This window comes from Malania oleifera, chromosome 4, assembly GCF_029873635.1.
Source record: "Malania oleifera isolate guangnan ecotype guangnan chromosome 4, ASM2987363v1, whole genome shotgun sequence".
Lineage (NCBI taxonomy): Eukaryota > Viridiplantae > Streptophyta > Magnoliopsida > Santalales > Ximeniaceae > Malania > Malania oleifera.
The window spans coordinates 33,113,231-33,133,609 of record NC_080420.1 but is presented as its reverse complement, the minus strand read 5'-3'; the positions used below and the strand labels follow the sequence as shown (position 1 = coordinate 33,133,609).

The following is a 20,379-nucleotide window of genomic DNA, read 5'->3' as shown; positions in this document are numbered from 1 at the left end:
CACGACCGTTACGCCCGCTTCCCGTTACGTAACACCCGCGTCTCCCGCGACCCGCGACACCCGCGACCGTTTCGCGACGTTACCCGCGACCGCGATTTCGAACCATGGGTGCAACCAATTTCTTTTTTGCTCTCTAGTATCCTAAAAACCTATCTCAAGTTACCCTTGCTGATGTTTCCACTATTATAGTTATGGAGATAGGATTAGTAAATCCTACTCCCTCCATCTCTTTTACTTATGTCTTGTACATTCCTCGATTTCCTTTCAGTCTAATATCAGTTAGTAAGCTTACAAAGTCACAAAATAGTTTTGCAACCTCCTTTTCTGATTATGTAGTTATTCAAGATCTAAAAACAAGGAAAACAAATGGAACAAGACATGAGGCTTATGGGCTTTACTACATTGAGCCACTCTCTCCTCCCATTGCCTACACAACTACTGCCACACCACTTCAAATCCATTGTCGCCTTGGTCATTTGTCCTTGGACAAGTTGAAGCAGCTAGTTCCTACCTTAACTTTTGTGTCTAATATTGAGTGTGTGTCTTAACAATTGGGAAAACATCATCATGTTCCCTTTGCTTCCCGATTCAACAAATAGGTAATTAACATTATTCAAAATGCTAGGCCATTTTGATGTTTTGGTCCTAGTCATGTCATGTTGGAGTTGGGATTTTGGTACTTTATTATAATTGTCGATGACTACTCCAGGGTGACTTGGTTGTGTTTATGAAAGAACATTCTAAGTTTCTTAATATCTTTTGTGCCTTCTGTTCACAAATAAAGACTCAACTTGATATGCCAGTATGGATACTTCATATTATAATTGTGGATGACTACTCCAGGGTGACTTGGTTGTGTTTATGAAAGAACATTCTAAGTTTCTTAATATCTTTTGTGTTCTGTTCACAAATAAAGACTCAACTTGATATGCCAGTATGGATACTTCATAGTGATAGTGCTAGGGAGTACTTTAGTACCCAATTCAATACCTATATGACTAATTTTGGTATGATCCATCTCATCTTATGCGCACACTCCACGAAAAAAATGGAGTTGCGGAACAAAAAAACAAACATATTCTTGAAATCACTTGTACCCTATTGTATCAAATGAATGTCCACAAAGTTTTTTGGAGTGATGTCATGCTCACAGCTTGCTCCCTCATTCAATAAAATGTCATCCTCTATCCTTGGTGATAAAATTCCATATTCAGCTATCTTTCTTAAGGATCCTTTGTTTTGCTTTCCACCTCATATATTCGGCAAACCATCCTTTGTCCATCAGTTAACTCCAAGAACGAATAAGTTGAATCCTCGTGTTATCAAATGTATTTTTCTAGGCTATTCCTATACTTAAAAGAAATATCGATGCTACAGCCCTACTTTACATTGATTCTTTGTCTTTACAGGTGTCACCTTTTTGAATCTACACCATACTACTCTGATTCCTTGAGTTCTATTGACCTTGATGGGTCCTTTCCTCTGCCTTGCCTTCCAAACCCTGACCTAGTATTTGTGCCCAATCCTCCTACATCTTCATCCAATTTCACTCCTCATCACCTGGATCATCCCAAATTGTAGGCATACACATGGAAACTCAAGGAAGCAAAGCCTCCTCTAGCTTCTAATTTTGTGCCTCTAGTTCCCTCATTAGATGATCTTATTTCTCATGATGTTGATCCTCCTATAGTTGTTCAAAAAAGTATACACACGTGTACCCAACATCCAATCTCTAATTTTGTTTGTTATGATTCTTGTCACCCTTGTATTACTGATTTGTTAGTACTTTATCTTCTATTGCCCTTTCAAAATCTATTTCTAAAGTCTTATCCCATTCTGGGTGGAGGACTGCAATGGTTGAAGAGATGCATGTGCTACATGATAATAATACTTGGGATTTGGTACCTCTTCCTCCTAATAAGTTTGTGGTTTGTTGTCGCCAGGTGTACAATGTGAAAGTCAATCCTGATGGTTTTGTGGCTCTTTTGAAGGCTCACCTTGTTGCAAAGGGAGATGACCCAAACAAGCACGCCATTGATCCCGAGAAACATCATGAGTAGAAATTGAAGAAATCATGTGGCAAGAATGGGAACTACCACCACCACCATCAAAACAGTAGGCTGTCCATCTCAAGCCCTCCATTAATCCTCCTCTTCATCTAAAAATCCTGAATAACACAATGATAATGAAAGAAGACCATCGAACAGTTACGGGACTTAGTTAATTCACTCATGGATAGCAGTTTCAAAGGAAATTTAGGCTAAGGAAAGAGGAAAGAAACAGACAAAACACTATTGCCACAACAAGAAACTGATAGAAGATCGTAAACAATCAATAACAAACACACACAGCACCAAAAAAGCCCACAAGCAGCCACTGGAACATCAGAAGCAGCAGTATAACAGAACCAGTATGCAAAAGACTTCGCATCAGCAAACTATCACAATCACACACAGCATCCAAACAAGGATGCTACATTGCCTAACCAAGAGGAAGAGTGTCCCTATACAATTCTCAAACTAACCAAACAAACAGAGTATCCAAAAAAAAAACACAATGATCAAAATCAACTCAGATAAATCAATTTTTTTTTAGATGATGTTAACACATACCATGTTGAAAAGTTAGAGATGAAGAAAAGAAGTGGAGGAGAAGAAGAGGAGGAGAAGAAGAGATTAAGAAAATAATATAAAGAGGAGGAAAAAAATTGGCAGCAGTTTCCAGGAGTGTTATGCAAAACTTCAGACCTACCACTTATATACTAAAAATTTTTTAAAAAAAAATAAATAATAAATAAAAATAAAAAATCATGGAAGATGAAAATATATATATATAAAAAAAATACTCCCAGTTGCACCACAAAATCTCTAAAATAGCCTATGAGACCATCAGAAACAATAAAAAAAACAACAAAAAAATGACAATATGCTTAAAATACCATGGTTTTCAAAATGAAAAAAAGAAAAAGAAAAGAAAATACGAGAAGTTTTTTTCTTTTTCTTGAATTAAAATTCATTTATTCAATTTCAATTTATAGCCCATTAAAGTGTTATGCGGGTTTTTTTTTTCTATTTATCAAATTCCAAATTGATCTTTGAATTTGAGAAGAAAAAACCATGTCTTAAAATCTTTTTTAAACTTACCCATGCATTTAAAAACAAGTTCCAGTAAAATGTCCATGCTAATTTTTCTTTGCGTGTCACAAATGGCTATCATGTCAATCACTGCAAAGACAAAAAAGAAAACTTTTACAAGAATGGCATAATCCCCTGTCAAGCATTTCTTTACATAACCATAGCCCATTGGACATACTAAAGTCAATAAATGATGAATGCATACCTGAATAATAACATCAGCATGTGCCTTGTTCCGGACCAATTCTGAGAGCAGAACATGATCAAGATAATCAACAAATAAAAAGTTCTCTTCAACTTCATGAAAAGAGATCAAAAGCTTTCTCAACCGTAAACCCGATAAGATGTCAGCTACAACTGGCCACCGAAGATGTTTAGCAATAAGAAGAGCTGCCCACATCTCATCCTCTGTGCGGAGTGCACCAAAAAGTAGAAGCCCTTGACTAGCCCGTTGAATCACTTCTAGAACCTCTGCCATTTGGTATTGTGTGTCATTGCATGCGTGAGAATTTTGCACTTGGATATACTTCGTAAATGGTTCATCACTTGACATCCAAAAATCTAATCCTTCTAGGCAATTCAACATCCATTTTCTTGGACTACTTTCAAGAGGCTCCCTAAAAGGACAGTTGATATGAACAGGGCCACTTGGTGAAGAGGTTGCCCAATACAAAGCAGAGTCGAGAGTGGTAAGTACCATCCGCGCAGGAATATGATCAGTAGGTGGAGGAAGACTAAAGAAAAACCTCACAAAAGATCCAAAATGATTGACCTAAAACATATATTTGAAAATGTGAGTCACTAGGTTCTCAAAAACATAATATGAAGGCAAACGAAGATTATTAGCATAAATCAGAAGCAGTATTTATACCCAAATATTATCCACTTTATCTAAAAGCTTAAGTTGTTCAATTGCAGGCTAACTACGTATATCAAGGTTTAACACCCATTACAGGGCGTAAGAAAATATTTAACCACTATATAATAAATTTGAGCAACAAAAAGTAGAACCTAGGACCTCTTGGCAACCATTGTACTGATACCATGTTAGAATACAATTTTATCTAACAGCTTAATTGGACTAATGATGTATATCAAGCTTTAACATATACAAATCATGAAGCAATAGAATCATAACAAATACTTGAAACATGCAACTCTAGAAGGGTGGAAGACATTAACTACATGTTTGGTACATAGAAATGGAATGGAAAAAAAGAAGTGGGATCAAATTTTTCACTTGATTTTGATTCCATTCCACTTTACAAATCATATGCGACATTAAGAGATTATGCTCTTATCATTAACTCATACATGAAAGCGACGGTGTAATCCCAAGAGGGGGGTGAATTGGGTATTTTAAAATTAACACGCGGAAGCTTGATTTATTTTAATCTTGATTTATCACGTACCCTTTGTATAATATCAATCATCACAACCAACTAATCAATGAACGGCTATACCAATAAACAATCCTAGGTATATATGTAATTGAAACACAAGCTTTACAATATTTTCAGCAGATTTAAATATCAACCCTTAGTTTAAACAATGAACAAGAATATATAAAACAATATTCAACAATATTAATCAATCAAATATCCTTCTTATTCTTGAACAATTGATTAACTAAAATAAAGTAATCTCAGCCAATTAAATTAATTCAGAATTCCAGCAACGTCTGTTTCTCAACTGAAAAATTAAATCATTCAACACATTCACAAATCGATCTAATCAATCAAAGGAACCTCAATTCAATCTCAGCATTCAACAAATTTCCCAATCAATTTAAATCATACACAGCAGTTAATAAGCAAGGTATAAGTGCAGAAAATTAAAGAAGGTAAGGAAAAGAAGAACACCCAGATTTTTTACAAGGTTCGGCTCCCACTTACATCCTTGCCTCAAGCAACCCGCTGTGAGGATTTTCCTTACTCTCTCCATTCAATAGGTGGAGTTCCTCTCTCCGTTGGAAAGTGTAGACCCCTCTCTAGCAAGAATACCCCTCTTGCTAGGCAACAATTCTATCCCCGAATAGTCAAGTTACAAAACACGTAACAGCAGATTTTCGTACAATCAGAGTATTCTCTGAGCGAATTTGTACAATATCAAATCACTAGTATACTCTCAAAAGGTATTGCTATGAAGCTCAAGGAGAAAGGCTAGGTCTTCTGGGTTTTGAAAGCTTTGAACTTGAAGAACAAACCAGAAAATCAGTTTAGAAAAAGTGGAACGGCGCACAGCTGCGTTTAAGAGATAAAATTAATGTTCTTTGATGCTATTTGGTTGCCCTAACATGTTTAGGGTTTAAGAGATAAAATTAATGTTCTTTGATGCTATTTGGTTGCCCTAACATGTTTAGGGTTAGCCTTTTATAGTAAGGTTTGAAATATGACCGTTTGGACATGTTTTGGTAGCATTATCTTTCAAAAACGGAAAGATTTTAGGCTGTTCGCGAGACTTATTGCGTGCTTCAGGCGCCCGACCCAAGTGTTCGGTCGCCTAAACCAATTAAAATTGAATTTCCAAAGTGGCAGTACAGGTTCGGTTGCCTGAACTCTAAGTTCGGTCGCCTGAACCATTCAGTCAACTGAACTTTGAGGTTCGGTTGCCTGAACTCCCTGGGAAATTTCAGCTTCGAACACCCTTCAGTATTTGGGGCATCACTTTTGCTAGAGAACTCCAAATAAGGAGATCTTGGTATCAATAGAAATCGAAGAAAACATACCACAACTTTAGTGTTGAAGACTTTTTGAAAATAAGAAGATATAGATAGAGAAAATCACACGTCAAGACAGCTACAGAAAAAACAAGGGAATTTGGAGAATCCTGTTTTGGGGCTTTTCATTCCAAAAATAATTTTAACCTTTTTGAAATAACTTTTGACCTTATAAAAATATTTTCCAAGTATTTTCAAAGGTATCTAGGTCCAAGTAATTAACCTAAGAGCTTCATAAACAAAGACCAATTGAAAAGTACTTACATGAAACCTAGTTTACAGTACTCATTATAAACTAACTAGGTCTTTATATCCTTAAGCTTGATCTTCATCCAAGCTTTACTTCAATAGCCATCTTTGATATGCTAGTATTCTTCATGGCTTTCCACTATTCATCTTTCATTTTGCTTTTCTATTGAAATACCTATAAATATACTTGAAAGCACAATCAGATGCCTTGGTTAGTCATTATCAAAAAGAGATTAGGCCTGTTAGGCCAACAATACACAGCTCCAAGCAGAACTTCAGAGTTATCCCTCAAAGTTAAATGGTAAGTTGAAGTGTAGAACTGGAAGGACACAGAAGACAGCATTGACCTTTGGGATATAAGTTGGTTTAAAATATAGTAAGAAAAGCAAACAAAAAGAAACCAACTAAACAAAGTAAACAGGAGCACACCAGGTTTAATGACTTTAAATTCTAAATGTAAGAATTTATCGTCATGTACTCATTAGGTTACATTTTCTAGTGGGGATATCTCTGGCCTAGTAGTTGTGCCCACTCTTGGCATCGCCCATCCTGGTTAAACCATATATTAGGGCCAAATTATAGTTAAGGATCCCAGATATCATATATTAGTATTTCAAACCAAATTTGACATTTGAAGGAATGTTACACTGAATTAAATATGAAATTCAACACTCTGCCCCCAATTTCTAAAGACATAGTGCTACCATACCAGCAGTGTAATAAAAGTCGGCAGAGAGGTTGCATTGCACATTATCCCCTCACTTATGGCCCCTGCCTGGGACCAGGGAAAGTGTCCCTAGGCCCTGGCAAATATAGGCATTACTATAAGGTGTCCATGTAGTTAAAAATACATTTTAAAACTTGAATGACTGGAAGAAGAGAAGTGCAGGGATCACACTGGTACCTGTTTTTCTCACCGCCTCCATCAACAAATGCACTGTTGTCACCACTTGATCTAAAACCTTAACGTTCTAGGTTGTCAACTTCAAAAATACATCAAACCTTAAAACTCCTTCACATACAGCTCATCACAAGTGAAGAGGTGAGCACGTACAAATTACCAAAAAAAAACCAATTAAGAGAATGACAACACCTAACTAGGATAATTAATAGAAGGTAAACATAAGAAACATGCATTGGTCTGAGGACCACCAAAGACCTTAACCTGCTCGGTTGTGGCTACCCATGTATGAATGTACATCAAACCATAACCCATCGCAAGTGGAAAGTAAGCAAGTATGACTTACCAAAAAGACACCCACTAAGAGAATAACAACACCTAATTAGGCTGACAAATAGAAGGTAAACACAAGCAACAAGCATAGATCCAAGCACAATCTGGCAACCATGGTTCTAACACCATTTTAAGAAACCACTTGACTTAAAGCTTAAAGTTGTTATGCTCAGAAGCCAGCAAACGGGAAATGCACAACAGCTAGCAAAGCCTGTCTAACAAGAATCTTAATAAAGGAAGGGAAAGGAATCAAAACCAGCAGACAATCAGGATCATAAAAATGAGAGAAGGACAGAGATGGGCGCAACAAATTTTCCTATGATACAGATTACTGCAAAATGAAGCTAGCAGTATGTACACAATACCCAGCAAAGCCTTAACTCATATAACAACAATCTTAGAAAAGAAGGCAAAGAAATCAAAGCCAGCAGATGCTCATGACCATAGAGGGAAAGCACAGAGAGGTGTGAGGAAACATGATTTCCTTCTGTCTTCCATGGACACAGAAAACAAAATGAAGGCAATCTTCCCTTGACCCAAAACTCAAAATTTCAGGAGAAACAACCCATCCACGGTATTTGGCCAGACCTAACACACTCACCAACGGAAAAAGCAAATTCCACAACATCTAAACATAAGAGAGACGTAGAAAAAGATAAGCAATCATCTCACAACCCTGCTTACACAACACTCACATCAGGTGACAGCCTTATGGGCCCAGCCCTCTGCAAAGAATCATTGGTATTTAACCAATTCAAAATCATCCACCAAATAAAAACCTTAAATTTTAAAAGAATCCCAGCCTTTCAAATACACTTCACCAAAATAAAAAGAACTAACAATAGCAAAGCTAGAAAAACCCCAAAACTATTCTCAAGGTCTTAAATTTCAATTTTGATTAAAATTTTGAGGCTTCAAAAAAACAAAAATTCCAATGGAAATTTTTACGTCAATCATGGTCTTAAATTTCCACAAAATTGTCAAAACTTCCATCGAAATTTCCGATTTCCATCACCCTCGAAATCGAAACGGTAGTCGATTCCCGTCTTGCACAATTTCTATCGAAATCTCAACAAATCATCCAAAATTTATCGAAATCTCAAAATTTTAGCGAAACTTGTCGAAATTTTAACTATTTAATGAAATTTCATCAGAATTCAAATGAGAAATTTAGGAGTGAAGTGAAATTTCTATCTTTATTTATTTTATTTATTTTATCGAAACAAAAGATTATTACAAGTGCTTCTAAAATTATATGAAAAAATGAACTTACAGTAACATTTTATTTAATCATTCATGTCTTAATTATCATTATTTGTATAATAAATAATATTTAAATGATTTTTTCATTTCATTTATATTAACTGAATATGTTTAATGTACATTATCTTACAAATATGTTTGATACTGATACTATTTTACAACTTTTCCACCTCATACAAACATAGATGTATTTAATTTGTAATATATTAGTCCTAAAACTTATATTATTATGTTTGTTAACCATTTCTAAAGTTTCACAAAGAATTCCATGTTTTACTACTAATTTCCATTTTTTTTTAAATCAAAAACAAAATTTTCGTCGAAATTTCTGTACTTTTGGAGCTTTGAAATTTAAGTTGAAATCGAAATTTAAGACCTTGACATCAATTTCAATTTTAAAACATGATGGAAATGCATATTGCATGGAATTATTTTTATGAAACTATTCATAGACATAATAATGCAAGATATATACTAAAGTAAAATAAATAGCATACATCAAGGATAGATATGTGCTGTAAAAGGCACAATAGCTGTAATATAAGAATCATATTACACAATTTAATTAATAAAAATGAAATGATAAATTAGTTAAATATTATTTATTATACAAATACAACTAATTCATACATAAACTGTCAAACAAATGCTGTAGCTAATATCTAAAATTTAATTTTTCACATAATTTCAAAAATCTGAAATCTATCTATATCCTTCTTGTAATAATTTTCATTCCTAATGAATAAAAAAGGTACGGTGAACAAGAAATTTAAATCTGATTTTTAAATATCAAATTTGAATTTCTAGGAAAGTTTATTCTACAGTTAAAAGTTTAACAAATTTTGCTCAAATTTCTAGATTTTGATAAATTTCGGTGATTCATGGAAATTTCAGAACTGCCATTTAGATTTTGAAGGTCGTAGAAAGTGGAATTTCGACAATTTCATGGAAATTTAAGAGCATGGTTACTGTATTAAAAAAATAAATAAATAAATAAAAATAACTTGACATAATCAAGTAGCAAATATCATTGTTCTATTGAAGGTTAATATTGTTTTTCCCCCATTGCAGCAACAATGAACTCTTTTTTTCCCCTGTGGAATCAAAATTCGGGGATGATGGAGAATCCGGGTTTGTTCTAATACCAATTGACGTACGACAGCAAGGAAAAGAGAAGAGGTGGAGAAATAAACATATACTGCTTCGCAGGCTGTCAGAAACATTTCTCTACCTCCTCTTTCTCCTCACTGCCCACCAATTGTATTAGAACTCTCTCTCCCTCTCTCTGTCATGATGGACTGCTTCGCAGGCTGCCAGAAATATTTCTCTAAATCTTCTCTTTCTCCTCACTGTCTTACATTAATTGTATAAGATCTCTCTCTCTCTCTCTCTCTCTCTCTCTCTCTCTCTCTCTCTCTCATGATGAACTGCTTTGCAGACTGCCAGAAACATTTGTCTACCTCTTCACCTACTCCTCATTGTTGTACATCAATTGTATTAGAACAAAACCTTATTCTCCACCATCCACATTGTGTTTCCCCAAAGTTTGATGCCATGGAAAAAAAAAAAAAAAAAAACAGAGTTCATTGTTGCTCTGATGGGAAAAACACAATCTAAACATTGAGTAGAATGGTGAGATTGATGATAATTGCTACATGATTCTCTCTCTCTCACGATGAACTGCTTTGCACGAACCTCATATGTCAATGTCACCCCCACCCATGATCTTAAATTTCCACAAAATTTTCGAAATTTCCGATTTCCGTCACCCTCGAAATCAAAATAGCAGTTGATTTCCGTCTTGCATAATTTCCGTTGAAATCTCAACGAATCATCCGAAATTTTGGCGAAACTTGTCAAAATTTTAACTATATGATGTGACAAATTTCTAGGGAATAAATTAGGAAATTTTATTTTTTGAAAATAAAATCTGAAATTACTATTTCAGATTCTAGTAGTTTTCGTTTCCTGTTTTCTAGCCTAGAGAACTGCTGATTTTGCGCCTTCCTCTACTATTTATCTTGCAATCGTGTCTCTTGAAATTTAATAAGAATGGTTATTATTCTTCTCAAAAAACCTTCATGGTATGAGACCCTCGTGCTCTTTTTCCATTTTGTTCTTTCTTCTGATGATGTCGTATAAGTCAGCGATGATCGGCGCCCAAAGAAATCCTACAGGCTCTTCCGGTACTTCCGAAACAATTCCTCCCAAGCCTGAATCTTCCGATTACTATTCCCAGAATTCAGCCCTTTATCTCACGGTTACAAAACTCAATGGACACAACTATCTCGAGTGGGCTCAGTCCGTAAAATTGGCGATCAATGGTAGAGGAAAAATGAGGCATTTGACTGGCGAAATATCGAAACCTGCTGCTGCTGACCCTAATCTAAAAACATGGTAGTCTAAAAATTCTCTTATTATTGCTTGGCTCATCAATTCCATGGAACCTGTCATTGGAAAACCTCACCTATTTCTCCCCACTGCTAAAGATGTCTGGGAGGCCGTTTGAGATCTTTATTCGAACCTGGAGAATTCTTCTCAAATATTTGAGTTGAAAGGAGATCCAAGCAGAATGATCGCGATGTTACTACTTATTACAATGAATTGGTAACGTTATGGCAGGAACTTGATCAATGTAATGAATATGTTTGGGAGAATTTGAACAACCATGCTCGCCACAAGAAGAGAGAGGAAAACAACAGGGTTTACATGTTTTTAGCCAGCCTTAATCAGAGTTTGGACGAGGTTTGAGGTGGCATTCTCGACAGAAAGCTATTGCCCTCTACTCGGGAAGTTTTTTCGGAATTTATACGTGAGGAGTCAAGGAGAAAAATCATGTTGCACAACACTGAACTTGGTTTCAACCTAGAACCTGAGCTCTACTCTTGTGTCAATAGGTGTTGATTTTGACAACGATGGGCATAAGAAACCGTGGTGCGAGCATTGCAAAAAATTGTGGCATGCGAAGGAGACATGTTGGAAGCTTCATGGTAAACTAGCAAATTGAAAGTCAAAATCCAAACGTGACAGTCACGCCTACCAAGCCACTGCTGAAGAGACTCAGGAGCCTTCTACCAACTCGGATGCAGTCCCTTTTTCCAAGGAGCAATTAGAGCACCTGTACAAATTGTTTCAATCTCCAAAACTGTCCTTAACTTCGTCTTGTTCTTTGGTACAGAAGGGTAACTCTCTTTCTATTGTGTTTTTGGTGTTATTCCTAACTCTGTTCATTCTTGGATAATTGATTCTAGCGCAACTGATCATGACTGGTTGCTCAAAACTGTTCTCATCCTATAGTCCGTGTGCAGGCAATAAAAGGTCAAAATTGCATATGGTTCACTCTCGGTAATTGCCGGGATAGGAACTATCAAACTCACTTCGTTGTTAACTCTCCATGATGTGCTCCACGTTCCCAATTTGTCTTGAAATTTGTTGTCCATCGGTAAAATTACCTCTGATCATCAATGTCAAGCTAATTTCCACTCTTCTTATTGTGAGCTTCAGGAATTGACCATGGGGAGGATGACTGGCAGTGCGAAGGAAAAGGATGGACTCTATTATTTTGATGATGGACCTAACTCGAGTAGACAATGTCAAAGTACTTTCTTAAATTATGTTTCTATTTTCAAAGATAATGATATCATGTTATGTCATTATAGGTTAGGACATCCTAGTTTTCAATATTTAAAATACTTGTTTCCTAATTTATTTCGGAATAAAAGTCCATCTTCATTTCAATATGATGTGTGTCAGTTTGCTAAACATCATGATGCATCCTTTTCCACCCAACCTTACAAACCAACTACATCATTTACTGTGATTCATAGTAATATCTGGGGCCCATGTGGATCATCTACGTATTTTGGCAAAAAATGATTTGTGACCTTTATTGATGATCACACGAGATTAAGTTGGGCTTATTTGATGAAGGAAAAATCTGAAGTGGAAACAATTTTCAAAAACTTTTACACCATGGTACAAACACAAGTTCAAAAAAATATTTAAATATCGTGGAGTGATAATGGTCGAGAATATTTCAAAAATATTTTGGGCCAATTTTTTCTTGAAAAAGGATTTGTTCATCAAAGCTCGTGTCGACACTACGCAAAAAAATGGTTTGGCTGAAAGAAAAAACAAGCACTTATTGGAAGTAGCTCTGGCATTGCTTTTTACCAATCAGGTACCTAAATATCTTTGGGGTGAAGCTGTTCTTACTACTACACATCTCATAAATAGAACACCTAATAAGTTTTTAAGCTTTGAAACACCTTTTGATGTTTTTCATAAGTTTTATCCAACAAATCAACTTTGTTCTTCATCACCACTAAAGATATTTGGTTGTACTGCTTTTATTCATATTCATAGTCATAATCGAGGAAAACTTGAACCCCGAGCCACAAAATGTGTGTTTGTTGATTACACTTCCACTCAAAAGGGTTATAAATGTTTTGAACCTATTTCCAAAAAAATGTTTTTTAGCATGGATGTTACATTCTTTGAATTACATCCCTATTTCATGCCTCATCTTCAAGGGGGGAACCAAAACAAAGATTCGGCTGTGTTTCATGATTTTTTCCAAACTGAAGACTCGCAAAATGATCCTTCTCCAACTTTGATTATTCAACCTCAAAACCCAAGCTTTTTATACCAGGAGAAAGTGAGTCGAGTTTTTAAGATACTGAAAATGCACGTCCTCCTACAATGCCATCTCATGATGTTCATGATCCTATAATGACTAACAAAGGAGAAATAGAAAAATAAAATAAATAAAATAAACAAAAATAACACCGCAGCGTTGGCGCCATTTGACTTTGTCTACTCACGTAGAGATAACTCAAAAGAGAGGGTCCTCCAATCCTTTATATTGTCCAGAATCCAAAAACCCTGCAGGTAATGTCCTCACCGAGCCTTTACCTCATGTTCAGTCCATTTCATCTTCAAGTTCTGAGTCTTCTAGTGATCTGACAAATTTTACGTTGGCTATCAAACGCAACTGTCCTCCTTTACCTAGGCTTGGGACCGACTGTGTGTGAAAAAATTAGGGCATTAAGTGCATCATAGGCGGAGTTTTAATTTGTAATATATTAGTCCTAAAAATTATATTATTATGTTTGTTAACCATTTCTAAAGTTTCACAAAGAATTTCATGTTTTACTACTAATTTTCGTTATTTTTTCAAATTGAAATTGACATTGAAATCGAAATTTCCGTCGAAATTTCCGAACTTTTGGAGCTTCGAAATTTGAATCGAAATTGAAATTTAAGATCTTGCCCCCACCCACCCTATGGTCTCATCTGCAAGAATACTAAGTCCTAAATCACTATTCCACACTAGATAACCCAACCCCTGAAACCCCTCACCATTGTATCTTCGCCTCTCTCACAACCTTAGTCTCTTCTATTCTTTCAAACCTCTTCAAAATCAATATCTTGCTACCTTTGTTGTCCTTCGTCGTGACAATGACAATCCTGACCACTACATCCTTTGGTGTGGCCTAACCCACAATAGACCATTGAGCATCCATCGCTTAAACCAAAAAAAAAAATCTCAACTAACAAGAAACAGTTCACATTTGAAGGGTGAGGTAGAGCCTAGTGCATCACAAAAAGAAATAAAGGACATTGTTTCTTCATCTCCCTTTCAGAGGAGGTACGGCATTGTCTAGAAAAAGAATTGTGATCATTTCTCTTTACCAAAACATCAAAAACCCTTGGGTGATGATTTTTATGGAACCCAATCATATTACCTTGCTTTAACTCAGGGAAAACACAACTGGAAGGTTCATCTTGTTGAAGAAGAAACCGCAAAAGGGATTCTTGCAACCGTCTGTGTACAAGACAGTAAAGGTGCTGGCTTGGAAAAATATTTGGGAAGACTTGAAAGGAAAGGCTCAAGGAAGTAACAGACCTAAGAACCATCGGGAATTGCAATGCTACAACCACAGCTTCTGGATTGTGGTAAAGAACTTTGTTAAGCAACCACTTTATCTAAAAGCTTAACTTATTAGGTTGTGGACCAACAATGTCTGTTAAGCCTTAACATTCCCCTGCACATGCAGCCTAGTTGCATACGGAGAGAAACAAACACGAATAGCACACATATTGGGAACTTCATAATTTTTTTTAACAAACATACATTACATGAGGACAAGAGACCTAGAATCCGGGGCATCCTGGAAACCATGGCTTTGATACCATGTTAAGCAATCACTTTACCTAAAGCCTAAGCTATTAGGCTGTGGGGCCAACAATGTATATCAAACCTTAACAAATTCAAATCCAAGAAACACTCTGTTTTTCAAGAATTGTACCTCCATTTTGTTTTTTTTTTTTTTCCTCTTCGCTTTTGTGTTTCTTCTTTGTTTTTATCAGGATTATCAATGGTTATGTTAAGGAGATCTCCTATTCTCCTGTTTGTATATTCTTAACCTATCAATGAATTTCTTTTCTTTCTTTTTTTTTGCTATAAAAAAAAAAAAAGATTATTACTCTTCAAAGTCACATGAACGTACTGCTCCAGCTATAATAAATTGTCATTGAAAGGCTCTTTGTCAAGAAATCTACATGTAAGGAATTACCAACAACTTTAATTTAGATGATAATTTCATTCTAAATGCTTATATGCAAAGGAATTAAAGGCATCACTGATACTGTTAATGCATTCATGGGCCACCCTTTAATGTATAGTTTAAGATATGCAAAATAGTTTTGATGTAGCCAAAAACTGAAGAATTTAAGTAGTCTACAAAGTATTTTCTACTCCCTTTAAAGTAAAATGCATTGTTAAAGAAAGAAATAGAACAAGAACTCCAAGAAAGAGCCACTCTAGTCTCTCCAAATCCCATTGTATATAAATGCAGTTTACCCTGCTATACATAAATGCAGTCTAAAATTTAATACAAATCTCTTTTCACTTAAAACAAGTTTAACCCCAAAATCCTTTACTGATTGTTTACAGTCAGCAGTCAGTGACAGTGAAGGACAATCACTAAGACACCAGATAATAATTAAAAAACACAATCTCTCAAATGGAAGGTTATTATGAGGAAAATAATATGGTAAAGAGAAGGAAAACGAACACCAGCTACACAGTTTTATACAAAATTAATATATTAACCTGATTAATTGCTTGGTTTGCCCCAGCCTCCTGCAGCTCAGGAGGACGATCCGCTGTGAGTAACAAAATGGGTACAAAGTCTTGACTAGCCTCCACAACCTGTATGCAACAACTTATCAGATATTATTATAAAATGATTGAAATTAAGAAACTATATCATGAGCAACATACAATGAACATTCAAAGTTAATCTTGGAGGACGTGACAGAGAGATCTTAACACTGTGAACCTAAGAAAACAAATAAGCGGCAATTTAATACCAGCTTCTAAGGGTGTCAGGCAAGGAGAACCTTTGTCCTCATTTTCCTTTTTTCTTTTTTTGGATAAAAATAGAAGCCATACTACATAGAATGGAAGACACAATGTGTGAAGACCAGGAATCCACCAAATAAAGCAAGAAACCCCCCTAAGAAAAAGAAAAAAGGAAAAAACAAAAAACAGTGGTCAACCCCTTAACAAAATAACAGTACACAATGTTAAGCAAAGAAAACCCTTTTCAACCCCTTCCCATCATAATTTACCGAGCTCTTCAATTTCGCTCATTTCCTTTGTCTCTTTCCATCATAATTTACCAAGCTGTTCTATGGTGATGTGGTTTGTTTGCTGTGTTGTGGAGTATATAAATGGAAAGGAAAAATTGCATTTTTAAGGGGAAGAAAACTTATTGGGTTTTTGTTTGGGATAAGATTCGGTATTTGGCATCTTTACAGGCTGGTGCTGCTTCTTGTTTCAAGGGATTATGTCTTGAAGATGTTCAGTTCAGCATGATTGGTCCATTATTTTGAATTAATTGTTTTGTTTTTGTTTTCTCTCTTTTTTTCGGAGGATTCATTATTCTCCTGTATTCTATATTCTTCACTATTAATATACTTCTTCTTTTACAATAATATATAAATATATATATCTGGCAAGGTTGCCATGGTTGTTCTCACAATAAGGGGGAATAAAGGGAATAAAAAAGGCTCATGCAAGCTTAAGAATTATTAGTTCAATAAAAGAAGGGGATGAACAAAGAAAATCAGCTACAAGAATTTTGATTATTTATTTGCATCTGATAAATAACATTAGAAATAAAATTAACATAAAATAAAACTTACAGCAGGAAGAAGATTTGAGACTGCAGTGCCCGATGACGTAATCACTACTGCTGGTTTATGAGATCCTCTCGCATAACCAATGGCATGAAATGCAAGTGAGCGCTCATCAAAGCATGACATGCAAGTTGTAAGTGGATGTGTGGAGGCAGCAACAGCAAGGGGAGAGGACCTTGATCCTGGAGCTACACAAAAATACTAAAATGAAGAATACATCAGGAACATATACCCCACCTGATGTAGAATAGAATGTTAATGCTTAAACTCACCGTCAAACCAAGTCGACAGCATTCCTCAATTATTAGTGATGCCCACACAGTATTGATGTTTGCATAGTGTTTCTCATTGTAACTCAAAACTCTGGAACAATCCAACTGATCATAAAAAAGACAAGAGTTTGAACAACCTTCAATGAAATTTATTCCATTCAAACAATTCTAAAGTATAAGTTTTAAAATTTTAAGTTGTAAACTGAGAACTTCTATGGCAAGGAATCAGAGAAAAATGGACTACGCAAATACTGCATGATAGACAAAACAAAGTAATAATCTTCTTAGATTGGTATTACAGAAAATGAGATAACTGAATAAATATGTTAAGAAAGAGAAGAATTATTGAGTAAGACTGTAAGAGTACAACCAGAAGTCTTCACAAGAATAGATGCAAAAAAAACCAAAAAAAAAAAACCAAAAATCAAAAGTTAAAATGAAAGAAAAAAAAAAAAAAACACACATGATAAATAATATGGTTAGGTGGGACATTGTGCATGGGGTAGCTCTAAGGAGGAGTGGAATTGGTCTCTACAATTTGGTGTCTAAAAATACTGCATTTTGGGCAAATGGTTGTGGAGGTTTCCCTTAGAGGCGAACTACATTTAGCATAAAGTTATAAGATGAAAAAAAAAAAAAAACGATAAACAAAGAAATTTATTTTTTTGATAACAAAAGAAGATATCATTAATAGATAAAGAATTTACAAGAGGGAGAATGAGACATGTCTGAAGACGAACTGAAACACTCCAAGACTAAACAAAAAACATAAAAAGAAAACAAGGAAAAAGAGATTATCAAGGCCACATGTTCCTCCAATCTCTTTAAAACTCCTGAAATCTTGCCTCTTCAAAAACTCCATAACCGACACACCACAGAGAGGCCAAGTACTTAATTTTTTCACAAACCAGAATCTGGTTCAATTTTTTCCCAGAAAATATCCGAGCACTACATTCCATCGATAAACCCCATAATAATGAGAAAAAACCACACTTCCATAAAGTTGCCCCATCCTTTCTTCTACCAAAGCCTGTGAAGGATATTTCTAAGAAGTCTTCCACCGAGGGAGGACAAACCCAGCTTTCTCCCATAACACTAAAAGGCATATTCAATATACTCCAAGCAAATTCACATTGCAAAAGAAGGTGAGAAGCTGTCTCAGAGTTCTTGTAATAGAGCTCACATATGTCGGGAGAGGGAGCCTTCAAAGGTCTCCTAATTTGCAACAAGGTTATTAGTATTTATCTTATCAAGCACAACCAGCCAAGTGAAGGCCTTTATTTTAGGGGAACCTTAGCCTTCCAAATAGTAGACTATAGCAGGAAAGAAGAGTTGGAATGAATCAAAAATTCAAAAAATGATCTACAAGAAAACACTCCTTGACTGGTCCAAAAATCAAGAATGAATGTCCCTCCACGAAGAAAGATTACTCCCACTCAATAAAGATACCAAAGATGACAATTCCATCATCTCCCTATCTTTGAGAGGTATCCTAAAATGAAGATTCTAGGAAACCAAACGACGGCTCAAGTCACCAAAAAAAAAAAGGCTTTATTTTTCTCAGTAGATGAAAGAGACAAGGGAAATAAGCGAAAAATGTTGCATTTCCCAGCCAAGGGGCTTCCCAAAAATGAATATGAGAATCCCTCCCCACCTCAAATTCAGTGTGAGGGGTGAAAGAAGGATACATCTCAGAAATGGACCTCCATGGACTCCCAAAAGAGCATCATATTAGCATTGGTATCCCACCCATTCTCATCCATCCCAAACTTACTTCTTATTACCAAGGTCTTGAATTTTGATTTCGAATCAAATTTCGAAGCTCCAAAAGTATGGAAATTTCGACGGAAATTTCGATTTCGATGTCAATTTTGATTTCAATTTGAAAAAATAACGGAAATCAATAGTAAAGCATGAATTTTTTTGTGAAAATTTAGAAATGGTTAACAAACATAATAATATAAGTTTTAGGACTAATATATAACAAATTAAATACATCTATGTTTTGTATGAGGTAGAAAAGTTGTAAACTTTTATGTGTATCAAACATATTTGTGAGATAATGTACATTAAACATATTCAGTTAATACAAATGAAATTCATAAATCATTTAAATATTATTTATTATACAAATAATGATAATTTAGACATGAATGGTTAAATAAAATGTTACTGTAAGTTTATTTTTTCATATAATTTCAAAAGAACTTGTAATAATATTTTGTTTCGATAAAATAAATTAAAATAAAATTTTCACTTCACTCCTAAATCTCTCATATGAATTTCGATGAAATTTCATTGTATAGTTAAAATTTTGACAAGTTTCGATAAAATTTCAACATTTCGATAAATTTCAGATGATTCATTGAGATTTTGATGGAAATTATGCAAGACGGAAATTGGCTGCCATTTTGATTTCAAGGGTAACGGAAATTGGAAATCGGAAATTTCGACGGAAATTTCGACAATTTGGTGGAAATTTAAGACCATGCTTATTACCTTATACCATACAGACGATTCTTCTAGAGGGAAGTGCCATTGCCATTTAGCTAGAAGAGCAGTGTTTTTAGACACCAATTTGCCAAGATCCAAAACCCCCTCTTTTTTAGATCTACAAACCTCATTCCAACTCACTAGATGGTCCCTACAACTCTCCTCACAGGACCACACAAACTCCCTTATAATCCTCTCAAGCCTACTAGCAATCCCCACTAGAATCTTATACACAAATAGGAAATATAACGAGATGCTAGGAAGACAAGACTGAATCAAAGTAATTCTACCCTAAGAGAGATGAAGGCTACCTTCTAACCATCTAGTCTCTTCGTCACCCTTTCCACTACCAGGTTCCAAAAATCTGCGACTCCCCCAAAGGGACACCTAAGTAAGTCAAAAGCCAATCCAGTATACCACACCCCACTTCATTTGCCCGCTCCCTAACATGCTTGATTGGCACATTAATAGTTGCTAAACCACTCTTCCTCAAATTAATTTAGGGTCAGAACACCCTCTCGAATATATTAAGAATACCCAAGACTCTCCAAAGAGAAAGACCATGATCGCCTAAACAAAAGATGGTGTCATTAGCGAACTAGAGATGCAAAACCACTACAGCCTCTCTCCCCACTTCTTGACCTCTAACCAAACATATACTACAAGGACAAACAAAAAAGGGGATAATGGATCACATTGTCTAATACCCCTCAAAGTACCAAACCAATATTTAGGCTCAACATTCACAATCTAAAAACCACACATTAGACAAACAACCCCTGATCCAGCAAGGCCAACACACACCAA

General features: G+C 35.4%; 1 protein-coding gene across 4 annotated transcripts in view; it reads right to left on the bottom strand.

Moving 5' to 3' along the window:
- The window catches only part of LOC131154364 (protein PHYLLO, chloroplastic), a 150,926-nt gene that overhangs the window by 77,031 nt on the left and 53,516 nt on the right, over positions 1-20,379 (bottom strand). For all 4 annotated transcript variants that reach the window (XM_058107076.1, XM_058107077.1, XM_058107079.1 and 1 more), the window contains 4 exons: positions 17,080-17,184; positions 16,814-17,008; positions 15,717-15,815; positions 3,340-3,906 (listed from right to left, as the gene is read on the bottom strand). In XM_058107076.1, coding sequence (XP_057963059.1) covers positions 3,340-3,906; positions 15,717-15,815; positions 16,814-17,008; positions 17,080-17,184 — 966 coding nt within the window. The remainder of the gene's footprint in view (positions 1-3,339; positions 3,907-15,716; positions 15,816-16,813; positions 17,009-17,079; positions 17,185-20,379) is intronic.